Source organism: Crocuta crocuta, unplaced genomic scaffold, assembly GCF_008692635.1.
Source record: "Crocuta crocuta isolate KB4526 unplaced genomic scaffold, BGI_CrCroc_1.0 scaffold260, whole genome shotgun sequence".
NCBI lineage: Eukaryota > Metazoa > Chordata > Mammalia > Carnivora > Hyaenidae > Crocuta > Crocuta crocuta.
The window spans coordinates 4886125-4900539 of NW_027527525.1; the positions used below are offsets into that span (position 1 = coordinate 4886125).

Here is a 14415-nt window from a genome sequence, read left to right on the forward strand (position 1 = left end):
TGTCTAAGAAGATAACATCTAAAAAACTGTTGCTAAGGCCAGTGTCCAAGAGACTATTCCCTATGTTTTCTTTAAGGAGTTTTATGATTTCTGGTCTCACATGTAGGTCTTTAAAATCCATTTTGAGTTTGTTTTTGTGAATTGTGTAAGAAAATGGTCCAGTTTCAAAGATTGCCAAAGCAATCCTGAGGAAGAGCAAAGCTGGAGGTATCACAATCCCAGATTTCAAGATATGTTGCAAAGCTATCGTAATCAGAACAGAATGGCACTGGCACAAAAATAGATCATAGAATAGGATAGAGAGCCCATAAATAAACCCATACTTAGATGGTCAGTCTCTTGACAGAAGCAGGAATATGCAATGGGGATATTGTATACAAGAATATAGACAGTCTCAGAAGTAAATGGTGTTGGGAAACTGGGCAGCTACATTCAAATATCTAGATATGAGAAACTTAGTGTGCAAGTTTTTTTTTTAATTTTTTTTAACATTTATTTATTATTGAGAACAGTGAGACAGAACATGAGCATGGGAGGGGCAAAGAGAAGGGGAGACACAGAATCCAAAAGCAGGCTCCAGGCCCTGAGCTGTCAGCACAGAGCCCTACACGGGACTTGAACCCATGAGCCATGAGATCATGACCTGAGCCGAAGTCAGACGCTCAACCACCTGAGCCACCTAGGCGCCCCAGTTTTGTTTTGTTTTTAACCAAAGACTTAAAATATCTCAGCATAAACATTTTTATTAAATTAAGCATTTTTAAAAGGTAGCACATTGAACATAATTAAACTGTAATTTTTATCTGTTAGTAATAATGAAAGATAATACAAGTAAGTATGTGAATACCATAGAAAGTATGATTTTTAGCTTGAGAGAGAAAGGATATAAATATAAAATAAATTAAAACCCTAAAATCTTTACTTTGAATTGGGAGTATCGGTATGAACTCATGATGAATTTTTTTTATTTTAAGTTTATTTATTTTGAGAGAGAATGAGAAGGGAGGAGAGAGAGAATCCCAAGCAGGCTCCACACTGTCAGCTTGAACTTATGAACCATGAGATCATGATCTGAGCCAAAGTCAGGCACTTAACTGACTGAGCCACCCAGGTGCCTTTCATGATGAATTTAAAAAAAAAATTTTTTTTACATTTATTTATTTTTGAGAGACCAAGAGAAACAGAGTGGGGGGGGGGGGGGGGCAGAGAGGGAAGGAGAGACAGAATCTGAAACCGGCTCCAGGCTCTGAGCTAGCTGTTAGCGCAGAGCCTGACGCAGGGCTCAAACCCACAAACCATGAGATCATGACGTGTGCCGAAGTCAGATAATAACCGACTGAGCCACCCAGGTGCCCCTCATAAGTTTTTTTTTTTTTTTATTTAAGAAAACATAGTTTCTAGCTCTGGACACTTTAAAAGGCCATTATTACAGTCCAGTAGCAGTGCACACCCTGGCGTCCAAAATGTGGTCTCTAAATACTAGCAGTCAGAGGAGAGCTGGTGGATAATAGAAATGAGTTCGGAAATAAGCGAGACTAGCCTGGAATATCTTGTAATGCCTGGAAGGAGAGAAGCAATTGAAACTACTAGGGTCATAACAGAATGACATAGTCAGTTTTGAAGGAGTTTCCATTGACCAAGATGGGATAATTAGATGCATCAAAAATAATAATGACTACAATAGAATGAAATGCATGAAATACATAAAAACTGTCAGTTTTTAATGATCTTTTAAAAAAAAATAATTGGTCATTCCAAAGGATGCTAAGATAGTGACTCATTACTCTGAAAATTGATAAAAGAATCAAGCATTTCTTTTTCCTGTCCTGTAACTAGGATTCAGGCCATGACTGAGAGTGATTTAATTGATGAAGTAACATTGTTCTTTATAGGGAAATCATAGTTAGTAAATGGAGAGCAAATTAGTGAAATAGAAAATCAGCATTTTGCAACCCCTTATGACATAGTGGATCTAGCCATATGGTTTTCAACTGGGAGTAAATTTTGCCCCCCATGGGACAAATCTCTGGAGACATTTTTGATTGTCATAAATTGGAGGAGATGAGTGATGAACTACTAGCATCTAGTGGGTGAAGACCACAGATGATGTTAAACATTCTACAGTGCCAAGGACAGCTCTGAACAATGAATTACCTGGCCGAAACGTCATTTGTGCCAAGATTGCGAAACCCTGACCTAAGCAATAATTGTAAGTGGCTACAAAAATAGTAAAGTAAAAAGATTAATAGTAAAGTTGAAGATGAATGTAGTAAGCTGATAACACCTCACCTAAACCCAGTTCCCTGATGTTAAATGAGAAACTGGTAGTTTGTGCCTCCTGATTATACAGTAGGAAGTATGTGGAATTTTCCTATGATATTTGCTATCCTAAGTAGTTTAACCTGTATCTATTAAGCTTCTAGATCTAACTTCCAGTTTATAGGAAATATGAAAGATACAGGACAAGTTAAATGACCCTATCAGGAAGCAAGTAGCCTAATCCAGAACATGGGAAGGAAATTTTACAAGGCAAATGATCCAGTTTCTTTAACAAAGAGCATGAAGGAATAAAAAGAAAGGAAGGTTCCATGGGGACTGTTAAGGAATTGAGGGACATGTGACAAAGGTGTGTGGATCTTTGCTTAAAAACATCAAATGTAAAAAAGATGTTTTGAAACAATTCAATATTAGGTGATATTAAGGAATCATTGTCATTTCCAATGGTGTCCTGATACTGTGGGAGTTTTTAAAAGTCCTTATCTTATAACTACATAAAATATTTAATATGAAATATTTATGGATTAAGCAGTCTGAAGTTTTTGGGGTTTTATTTCTTAAAAAAAAAAAACTATTGGATGGAGAAAAACACTATTTTGTGAAGTCATAAAAAAGGATACTGATAATTTTTTAAAATTTTTATTTATTTTTGAGAGAGAAAAAGTGTGAGTGGGGGAGGAGCAGAGAGAGAGAGAGGGAGACATAGAATCCGAAGCAGGCTCCAGACTCTGAGCTGTCAGCACAGAGCCTGATGCGGGCCTCAGACCCACCAGCTGTAAGGTCATGACCTGAGCCAAAGTTGGAAGCTTAACCGACTGAGCCACCCAGGTGCCCCAAAAGGACATTGATAATTGTTGAAAGGGGGTGATGAAGCTGTGGTGGTTTTTTTACTGTTCCCTCTCCATAATTAAAACGTAATTTAAGTTCTCTTTTTTTATGCTTTATGTATACTTTGTTTGGGTGTTCTTTGATAGTATTTTTTGTTTTTTGGTGTATCCTTTTCTGGGAACTCTTAAGTTCCTATGTGAAGTTATGCTTTATGAAATGTCTTCTGGGATCTATTTGTGGCATTCTGAAAACCACTTATGTTTTTCATTGGTTTTAACCTCTATGTGCCATTTAGTGTGTTATTTTGCAAGGTTTTTAATTTGTGGGAAGTAATGGCATGCTCTGAGAAAATTTGTTCACATGTTTAATATATTAAATCTTAGCAAAAGAAGGAATAATGTATTCAGCATCATATGTTTAATCTATTGTCATTTATTTTTACATTTAGTTCCATTGTTTCCACCTTGCTAGCTCTTATGGATGGATTGGACAGCAGAGGAGAAATTGTAGTCATTGGTGCCACCAACAGACTGGATTCTATTGATCCTGCTTTGCGAAGGCCTGGTCGCTTTGACAGAGAATTCCTTTTCAGCCTACCTGACAAAGATGTAGGAATTTATTATTCATAATTTCACAGACTGTGTTGCTCTTATCATAGACAAATCTTGGCACAGTGAAAATTTGAAGTTTGAGTTTTGTATGTTCTGAAGCAAAGTCAAATCTGATTAACATCCAAAGAGGTAAGGTATGTATTCTTAGGGAGGTGTTATTTTATTTAAAGAATTTGGAATTTTTTTACTCTTTTTTTTTTCTAATTAAAATAATGCCTCCCTAAAGATACTTCTATATGTTTCTCAATTTGAGCATAGACTTTGGATGTTGCCATACAACTTTATTTTGCTTCAGAACATGTAGCCTATTAATGAACAGTCAGTCCTTAGCAGTTTATTAGCCTTTACTTTTTCATGTATATTACCATACAATCCTACCTTATTCTCCTAAAGCCACTTAATCTTTTGAGAACCAAGGAGGAAAATATGAGTAGTGCTGTCAGTACTCTTAAACAATTCTCAATATGGACCAGAATGAACAGTAGTTCTGTCATTATTAATTTTTCTCATTCACATTTATGATTCCTAGAACTTAAACATTAGAAATGCAAATCTTCCTTAACATAAATTCCTTAAATGCTTATATCTTTTTCTTTTCACTTTTACTGTTTTTATTATAGTAGGTATTGATTTCTTTATGAATTTTAGATAAACTATTTTAAATTGAAATTATTCAAATCTGAATAGCACCTTATTATAAAAAAATTACAATTGTTCTTATTTATAGGCTCGAAAAGAAATTCTTAAGATTCATACGAGAGATTGGAATCCTAAGCCACTGGACATATTTCTAGAAGAACTAGCAGAAAGCTGTGTTGGTAAACATTGCTTTAGGCATTAAAAAATAAAATGCATGCATTTCCGAAATTAAACAAGTTGTAGTCTTGCAAGATTATGTGTAAAGAAATACAGGGGGGGCTGGGTGGCTCAATCAGTTGAGCGGCTGACTTCGGCTCAGGTCATGATCTCACGGTTCGTGGGTTCAAGCCCCATGTCGAGCTGTGTGCTGACAGCTAGCTCAGAGCCTGGAGCCTGTTTCAGAGTCTGTGTCTCCCTCTCTCCCTGACCCTCCCCTGCTCATGCTGTCTCTCTCTCTCTCTCTCAGAAATAAATAAAGAAATAATAATAATAAAAAAAGAAATACAGGTTATGTTTGTTTTTGATCTCTAGTTTGTAGCATGTTTGCTTTAAAAATCCTGGATACTAAACAGAGATATTTGATGAATTGGCTATTGGGGAGTTTGAGAGCAAAGTTAGACAGTAATAATAATAGTTGTCTTTTGCTGTTTACATTTTCTACTCATTCTGCTAAGCATTCTACATATGTTATTTCGAGAAATTCTCACATCAGTCCTGTAGGTAGCATTATCCCCAATTTACAGATGTAGAGGTGGCTGAAAGCATAAATGATTCTCCAAAGATCATACGTGCAGTAAGTGAAAACCTGGAATTTGAACCTTGTCTGTCTCATTTTAAAACTTGTTTTGGGGGCTCAGTCGGTTAAGCTTCCGACTTCAGCTCAGATCATGATCTCACGGTTTGTGGGTTCGAGCCCCGCGTTGGGCTCTGTGCCAACATCTAGCTCAGAGCCTGGAGCCTGTTTCAGATTCTGTGTCTCCCTCTCTTTCTGACCCTCCCCTGCTCATGCTGTCTCCCTCCCTCCCTCCCTCTCCCTCTCTCTCTCTCTCTCTCTCAGAAATAAATAAAAAAGCATTAAAATTTAAAAAAATAAATAAAACTCTTGTTTTTGACTGCTATAGTATACTTAGTGTTTGTACATTTCACTTGCAAAAGTTGATTGATTTGTTGATGGTTATTGGGTAGATGAGAGATTTTAGCCTTATTACTTCTGCACATTTTACTATATTGCTATGTTGAGTTTTAATTTTCTTTTAACCATAGTCATGCTTATAGGGTGATGATTTACTTCTTAAAATTTTTTTGGTTGCCTTGGATAGGATACTGTGGTGCAGATATTAAGTCAATATGCTCTGAAGCTGCTTTATGTGCTTTACGTCGACGCTACCCACAAATTTATACCACTAGTGAGAAACTACAGTTGGATCTCTCTTCAATTAACATCTCAGCTAAGGATTTTGAGGTAGCTATGCAAAAGATGATACCAGCTGCCCAAAGAGCTGTGACATCACCTGGGCAGGCATTGTCCACTGTTGTGAAACCACTCCTGCAGAGTACAGTTCACAAGATCTTAGAAGCTCTTCAGAGAGTATTTCCACATGCAGAAATAAGAACAAATAAAGCATTAGACTCAGGTATGAAACTTGATCGGCCATTTAAAGTTAGTTTTCATAATCAGTAAAACTAAATGTTTTATACATCTCAGAATTTTTTTTTTTTTTTTTTTTTAAGAAAAGATCCTCTTGAAAGGGATTTAGTCCTGCTTTGCCTGGATGTTTGAAGGAAATTTACTTCACAGATTGCCCTAAGTTAGATGTTTAAATTTAAAGTGCATTTTATATTTACTTGTTACTCTTGTCTACACACGTTTTTGATTCTTAAAAATTCTTATTGTACATTTCATGGACATTGATTTGCCAACTAATGCATTACATAAACATTTGCTTTTTGCAATCCAGAAGTTACTAATGTACAGTATTTTTTGTTTTGTAGATATTTCTTGTCCTCTGCTAGAAAGTGACTTGGCCTACAGTGATGATGATGTCCCATCTGTATATGAAAATGGGCTTTCTCAAAAATCCTTTAATAAGGCAAAAGAAAATTTTAATTTTCTTCGTTTGAATAGGTATATTTTTCCTTGCAAATGAGTGTATATAATTTTTTGGGTGTAAATTCCTAAAAACTAAAATATGGTGGCTGAAAAGATAATGCTAACTAATCTTAAGTTAAAATAATCAAATTATTTTTGGTATTACAGTTGTCACTATATTAGAAGTTACACTGTATAAAATAGTCCTAAAAATCTGTGGAGGTTGATATTTTCCAAAGACCACTTGAACCATACTGTTACAGATTGACCAACCATATAGTCAAAATTTTTGCCTTAAGAAAGTTGAAAATTGGTATTTTAGGAGGAAAATTTTAACTTTTGCTTTTTCTAAAATACAGCTAATTTCTTTCAGAAATGCATGTTATCAACCTATGTCTTTTCGACCAAGAATATTGATAGTGGGAGAACCAGGATTTGGGCAAGGTTCTCATTTGGCACCAGCTGTCATCCACGCTTTGGAAAAATTTGCAGTGTATACCTTAGACATTCCTGTTCTTTTTGGAGTCAGTGCTACATCTCCTGAAGAAACATGTGCCCAGGTAATTAATTCATTGTTGCCCAGAAAAGTAAGCTGTAAGAGAAGCAGTCTTCTAGAAGCACCGTCTAGAATTACTTTTCCTTTTTGAACTGTTTTTTTGTCTTTCTGATTTCTACCTCCAGGTTTATGAAATAGAACTAAATGTAATTGCTTAGTCATTAAAGAGTGTGGGTTTAAATCACATTTCCACCATTAAATCTGTGTGACCTTAGGGAAGTTATTAGATCTCTGCCTTGGTTTCCCTGTTTGCAAAATGGAGATAATAATAGTACTTACCTTGTATGGCTACTGTGAGGATTAAAGGGGTAGAATATTTAAAACAGTGACTGCTGCATGGTAAGCACTCAGATGTTCTGCTGCATCTGTTTTTGCTATCTTTGTATTAAAAATTTTTCAAATGTAAAATTTTTGTGTTTTTGCATTCAACAGAAATCTTCTAGATGTATTAAGCTGTTTTCTTTCTAATTGCTTGAAGCACCTATGTTTTCCTAAAAACAAGACTTTTAATACTCTGGTTTCTCTTCATATCACATAAATCTTTCCCCTTTTACTAAAAACAAGACTTTTACAAAACATTTAAAAGTAAGAATTGAGAATGGGGAAAGCATTTTAAAAACTTGAAGGTTTTATATGATAATTCCGGGAAGTTAAACACTGTTCCAGACTAATAATAAGTGAACATTCCTAACATACTAACTCTAACTGAATATAATTTTTTTCTTCTCTACTAGATGATTCGTGAAGCTAAGAGAACAGCGCCAAGTATAGTATATGTTCCTCATATCCACTTGTGGTGGGAAATAGTTGGACCAACACTGAAAGCCACATTTACTACATTGTTACAGAACATTCCCTCATTTGCCCCAGTTTTACTACTTGCAACTTCTGACAAACCCCATTCTTCTCTGCCAGAAGAGGTAATTTATGGTGGGGAAAAGTCACTGTACATAGTATATATGCACTTGTTGGGAAGGATGGTGTGTATATTTATATATGTGTATAGTAAGGCTACATTATAATTTTTTTCTCTTAAAAAAATGGGTTATATGATGCATACTATTTTGCAACTTGCTTCATATATATACTTTTTCAATACACAGTCTCATTCCTTTTAAAAGCAGCATGGCTTTTTCCATTGTCTTGATGTACCCAAATTTATCAAGATTCTTGCTTATAAGTATTTTGGTTGTTTTTAGTTTTTTTTCTATTGAACTGTTAGAATGAGCATCCTTGGATTTTTTTTAATGTTTATTTTGAGAGAGAGAGAGAGAGTATAAGCAGGGAACAGAGACGGAGAAAGAGAATCCCAAGCAAGATGCAAGTCTTGATCTCATGAACCATGAGATCATGACCTGAGCCGAAATCAAGAGTCAGATACTTAACCAACTAAGCCACCCAGATGCCCCTGGGCTTATCTTGTATGAACATCACTGTGTGGATTTTTGTAGCTAGGATTTTCTAGCATTCCATTCCTAAAAGTGGAATAACTGTAGCTTAGTTGAAAAATATGCAGATTTAGGCCGTGTGTAGCAACATGGATGGACCTTGAGGGTGTTATGCTGAGCGAAATAAGTCAGGCAGAGAAGGACAAATATCATATGTGTGCACGTATAGGAGGATTAGGAGGAACTTAACAGAGGACCAACCGGGAGAAGAAGGGGGGAAATGGTGGGGGAAAGGGAGAGAGGCAAACCATGAGAGACTCTTGAATGCTGACAAAAACTGAGGACTGATGGATGTGGGGGGGAGGAGGGATGGGCATGGAGGAGGGCACTTGTGGGGATGAGCACTGGGTGTTATTTGGAAACTAATTTGACAATAAACTATTTGTAAAAAAAAAAAAAAAGAAAGAAAAATATGCAGATTTAGAATTTTTGATAGTACCAAATTACTGTGTTTCAAGTTAGTGCCTGTTTAGACAACTTCCATTGACAAAAGTTCATGCTTTTTCTGCCTGAAATACTCTTATAGATATTTGCCTGTCATGATCCTTTATTTTTCTCAGTCTCTGCCCAGGTATCATCTCAGAGATGCCTTCCCTGATCAGTTTCTCAATTATAGTGATTAGCTCCTCAGCCCATCACTCTCTTTTCCCCTACTCTATTTTGTTTTTATCACTGCCTGCCATTAAATATTTATGTTTGCCTCGCTATCTACTAGCAAAATGTAAAGTACATGAAGAGACGTTTTTTTCCACCTTTCAATTTTCATAGTACATAATAAGTATAAAGTAGGCCTCTGTGTGTTTGTTTTGTTTTTTATGACTGAATTTCATGTGTTTTCCATACTTTTGACAAAATTGGTTTCCATATTTTAGAACATGAGTAGGAAGATAAATTCAAATATTTTACTAAAAAAATATTCATTGAGTACTTATTCTGAGTCAGGCATAGTTCTGGGAAATGGAGTATAGCATTGAAAAATACAGACAAAAATTTCTGTCTTCCTAGGGCTCACATTTTAGTTGAGGAGGTAAAGATAAATAGAGAAAATATATAATATTAACCTATTGTTATGGAGAAAAATTTAGCTAAGCAATGCCAAAAGAGTGTGATAGGGTGACAGTGTTAAATAGATAGTCTTAAGTAAGACCTAAGAAGATGGCTTTTGAGCAAAGACCTGAAAAAGGGAAGATAGTAACCCATTTGGGGTGTCTGAGGGACAAAGGTTCTTAGCACAAGAAAAACAAGTGCAAAGACCCTGAAGCAAAAGTGTGTCTGATGTTTTAGAAAAATAGCAAGAAGACCAGGGAGCTAGAGCCAAGTGAGTGGAGAGCAGAGTGGAAGGAAATGAGATGGAGTCATCCAAGGACAAGAATGATGCCTCTGATGGCTCTGTTTTCATAGTTAATTGTGAGGTATTCGACTGGAATTTGAGCAAGCTGGGATAGGTATTAAGTGTATGTTACAGACTCTTAATGGCTTCTAGTTTAGTTAATCTAGTTCTGGACTCTTCCTTTATACGTGCTCCTTTATGTGGATATTCCACCTTTGTTGAAACACTTTCTTCACTATTCAGTTCGTTAGCTCTGATTCCTAAAAAATCAACTTAGTTTGAGAGGCTTCCATTTCTTTATCTCTGTTTTCTGGGCTATCTAGAACCTGTCAAATCTGTTTTCATCATGACAACTCTTTGTATATTCATATGCTCTACTGTGTTTATTTGTATCTCCCCACTCTGACTCAAACTTCCTCACACTAAACATTTCTTCTGTGATACAGTATATTCCTTAGGGTTATTAATACAGTGAAGTCTATTTCTCACTAGCTTAACTATACTACACAGGTGGCTACATTCAGGTCTAGCCTCCTCCCATGTAGTCTTCCAGACATTCAGACTGAGAGAACTTTGTTTCATCACGTGACTTTGCAGTCTGCTTTCACTCCACCCCACTGAAAGGAGTGGCCCATTCATGTGCCTAATGTGAAAGATGTGTACCATTTTCTCTCCCATTCTATTGGCTGAACCTCACAGGGCTGTGCCTAACAGCAAGGGAGACTAGGAGGTATGACAAAGCCATGTGTCCAAGAAGAAGAGGACATGGGCCTGATAATAGCAAGTTCTGCCACACATCACATATTTTTAGTTTATTCAGAATTCTAGTCACTCTCCTGAATGTCTATATATTCCCTTTGAAGAGCTGTACCCAGAATGAATTAAGTACTCTAGCAGCGTTCTGGTTAACAAAGTAAAGAAGAATTACTGTGTAGTAGTCACATTATGCTATTGGCTTATTGTACTCACTGTCAGTTAAAATATTGTTAATCATTTTGAAATTTGAAAGAAAAATAATTTTATACTCTTGATAACAAGAGTTAAAGGCTGAGCATTCTTTATATGGATGTAGGGAGGTTGAAAAACTGCATTCAGTTTAATCTGAGATAACTATCAAAAATGTGGGAATTCTGCATGTAAAGATCTTTTTTTAAAGAATAGCTTCTCTATTTTCTTTGGGTAATATTTCTTAAGCATATAATTGTAAACTGAGTAAAGTATCCCAGTATCACACTGCATGATAGGGTGGAGTGGGCACAGAAGCAGGACTTACTTATTTTAGAAAATGAATAATGTAGTTTATATGGCTATAAATAAGCAAGTCCACTTTGAGCCATATATATAGTTTTCAGTGGTTCATTGATACTGTCTGTTATGGCATTGGGCTATATAATAAATGAGAACACTGTGTGTAGCATTTTTAGCTACGTTGGAGTTTGTCCATCTGAGAATTGTAGTCAGTACCTGGTATCCATGAACACTAGTGAATCCTTAACAATTGAGCAGCATGGGAAAAATGAGAAAGAATGTCATGAATTGATTAGCACCTTTCATGAATTCATGAAAGAGCAGTGGGGATTGATGAGGGCTACCACAGTTCAAAGCACGTGCATGAGAGGACTGCTTTCAAAGATGGGAATGGTTTCTAGCTCTGAGTCAGTGGTAGAAAGGAATTGAAAGAGCCCTTCTACAACTTTGAGTTAATTGGTTTTCTTCACTTCTGGCCATGTCAAGCAGCAGTCAGCAAAGTTGTTCGTCCTCAGCTAGAGCAGTGAGGTTGGGCCCAGAGACTACTGTGTCAGAGCAGTGACTATCTATGGCTGTCAAGATTAGGAGGAATAGGAAGATCCTGTGCTCAGAAAGCAAATTACAGGTAAATTCTAGGGGATAATGGGCATGGAGGAGGGTGCTTGTTGGGATGAGTGCTGGATGTTATATGGAAACCAACTCGATAATAAACTATGAAAGGGAAAAAAAAAACCAGTAAATTCTATTTCCAGTATAGGCTAGCTTCTTCATATAATCACTGGACGTAGAAGCTAGAATAAACAGAAAAAGCAGCTGTGGACAGTCAAGAATTCAAAGGCAAAGAGGAGCTTATAAATAAGCATTTGAGAAGGACAGCTCAATGAATAATCATATCCATGTATCACCAACAGACTGTTGTAGAAAAGAGCCAAATGGAGATGTTACAAGTGAAATAACTTCCCCCAAATAAAAACTCTATGAGGCTTTGAAAAGGAGCAGACAGAGATGAAGAGTGAATTAGCAAGGTGGGAGATCATGACACCAGGAATTCTTACACTATATGATACAAAAGGACAGAGATTTGAAAAATCAGTGAAAAAAGTTAAAATACAGATCAATTTAGGTCTAACATCTGCTTAATGGGCTTTATGGGAGGAGAAAATAAATGTAGAAGAGAAAATATTCACATACTAGAACATTTTGTAGAGTTAAAGAATACCTTAAGGTCAGATATAAAAGTTTCTGTGTTCTAACTGACAGATATAAAAAGGCCCACATCTAGATAACATTTCAGGATATCAGAAGTACAGAGGAAAATTTTTAAGTCTTCCAAGAGAAAAAATATTACTAGAAAGTACTGAAAAGCAAATTGCTTCTACCTTCTTATTGGTAACACTAGCTACTAAGGAGACAACTGAGCTAGATTTTCAAAGTTTTGAAAGAAAATAATTTTTAACCAATAATTTTCTTCCCAACAAAGTTAGCATTTGAATGAGAGAGAAAAATAGATATTTTTGAATATGCAGTGCCTAAGAAACTATTACTTGTAAACCCTTGACTGAAAGACTTATTAAAGGATTATTTCTCTTGGATTTTTATTTTTTAGAAGTGGCATATAAGAAACAGCGAACAAAGAAAACAGTAAAACTTATTGTCACAAAATTGTGATGGAAAAAAATTTTAAGGAATGTGAAACTAATCTAAGTTAGTCTTGGTCTGAACTTGATAATGGCAAGAAGAATATAGCAACGGAGAATAAGGAAATAAAAGCAAATTCAGATTTTTGTCTGATATGTAGGTATTGATTAACCTTACACTTTGCTAGAAAAAGAAACTTAGGTATGTCTGTTAAAACTTATAACAATAAAAAAATAGAAACACACCATATAACTTACAAGCTGTGAGAGGGGGAAATTCCAACAAAAATAGGTGGTTTTTAAAATTCAGTGTAGAAGGAAAAAGTGCTTGAATTTCCAAGAAAATGTTGAAAAAGCAGTGAGGAAGTTCTAGGACCATCAAATATTAAAGCATACCACAAAATTAAAAATTAAAACTTTGGAATTTGGGCCAGCATGGACAAACTAATGTAATATAGTCCATTGGTAGACGCTTGTGTACATAGTAATTTAGTAAGTGAATTAACAAAAATAGAGACATTTCATGAATGATGTTGAGACAACAGGAAGAAAGTTTCATATAACATACTAGGAGCATTTTCGTATATATGGGAGCATAGAAGACCTTGCCAATCAGGTTATGCAAAAGCTATGAGTGTAAATGTCTAGATGTCAAAGATACACAAAAACAAAGTACATAAGCATCACAAAAGGAAGGAATAAACATTATCCTCTAATAATACTGGAAAGGGTCAAGAGGTGTTTAGAAATATCCTTTTGGGATCTCTCTGCCCTTTTTTGGCAGTAAAATATGCATAGCATAAATTTACCATTTTAATTTTTAAGTGTACAGTTCAGTGACAAAGTACGTTGCATTAAGTACATTCACAGTGCTGTACAGCTATCACCACTATCCATTTCCAGAACTTTTTCATCATCCCAAACTGAAACTCTATACCCATTTAGCAGTTACACCCCATTTCCTCCTTTACCAATCCCCTAGTAATCTCTGTTATAACTTTCTCTCTCTATGAATTTACCTATTCTACTATCTGTGTAGTTGGAATAATATGGTATCTGTCCTTTTGTGATTGGCTTATTTCACTTAGAATGTTTTCAGAGTTCATCCATATTGTAGCGTGCATTAAAATTTCACTCCTTTTTAAGGCTGAGTAATATTCCTTTGTATCTGTGTATCACATTTTTATCCAGTCATCTGGTGATGAACATTTGGATTTTTTCTACCTTTTGACTACTATGAATAATCTTCTTATGATTATTGGTATACAAGTATCAGTTTGAGTGGTGGTTTTGCCCCCAGTTCTTCAGATCTCTGTACTGGATTACATGGTAACTCCATGTTTTCCACAGTGGCTGCACCATTTTAACATTCCTACCAGCACAGAGGTTCTAATTTCTCCACATCCTCACTAGCACTTGTTACTTTCTAGCCTTTTTTTTTTTAATATTTTTTAAGGATCTTATTTGTAAGTAATCTCTATACCCAACATGGGGCTCGAACTCACAACCCTAAGATCAAGAGTTGCATGCTCCACCAACTGAGCCAGCCTGATGCCACCAGCCTTTTTTTTTTTTTTTCAATTTTTTTAAAAGTTGTTTTTTTAATTTTTTTTAAATATTTTTATTTATTTCTAGGAGAGAGAGAGAGACAGCGTGAGCAGGGGAGGGTCAGAGAGAGAGGGAGACACAGACTCCGAAATGGGCTCCAGGCTCTGAGCTGGCAGTCAGCACAGAGCCCGACGCGGGGCTCGA

The 14415-nt window shown here is 35.8% G+C and overlaps 1 protein-coding gene across 1 annotated transcript in view; it reads left to right on the plus strand.

Annotated features, from left to right (window-relative positions):
- ATAD2 (ATPase family AAA domain containing 2) overlaps positions 1-14415 on the plus strand; it is a 70638-nt gene that overhangs the window by 43285 nt on the left and 12938 nt on the right. The window contains exons 15-20 of the mRNA XM_077764802.1: positions 3554-3713; positions 4444-4534; positions 5675-5989; positions 6348-6480; positions 6818-7004; positions 7735-7920. Of these exons, the coding sequence (XP_077620928.1) occupies positions 3554-3713; positions 4444-4534; positions 5675-5989; positions 6348-6480; positions 6818-7004; positions 7735-7920 (1072 nt within the window). The remainder of the gene's footprint in view (positions 1-3553; positions 3714-4443; positions 4535-5674; positions 5990-6347; positions 6481-6817; positions 7005-7734; positions 7921-14415) is intronic.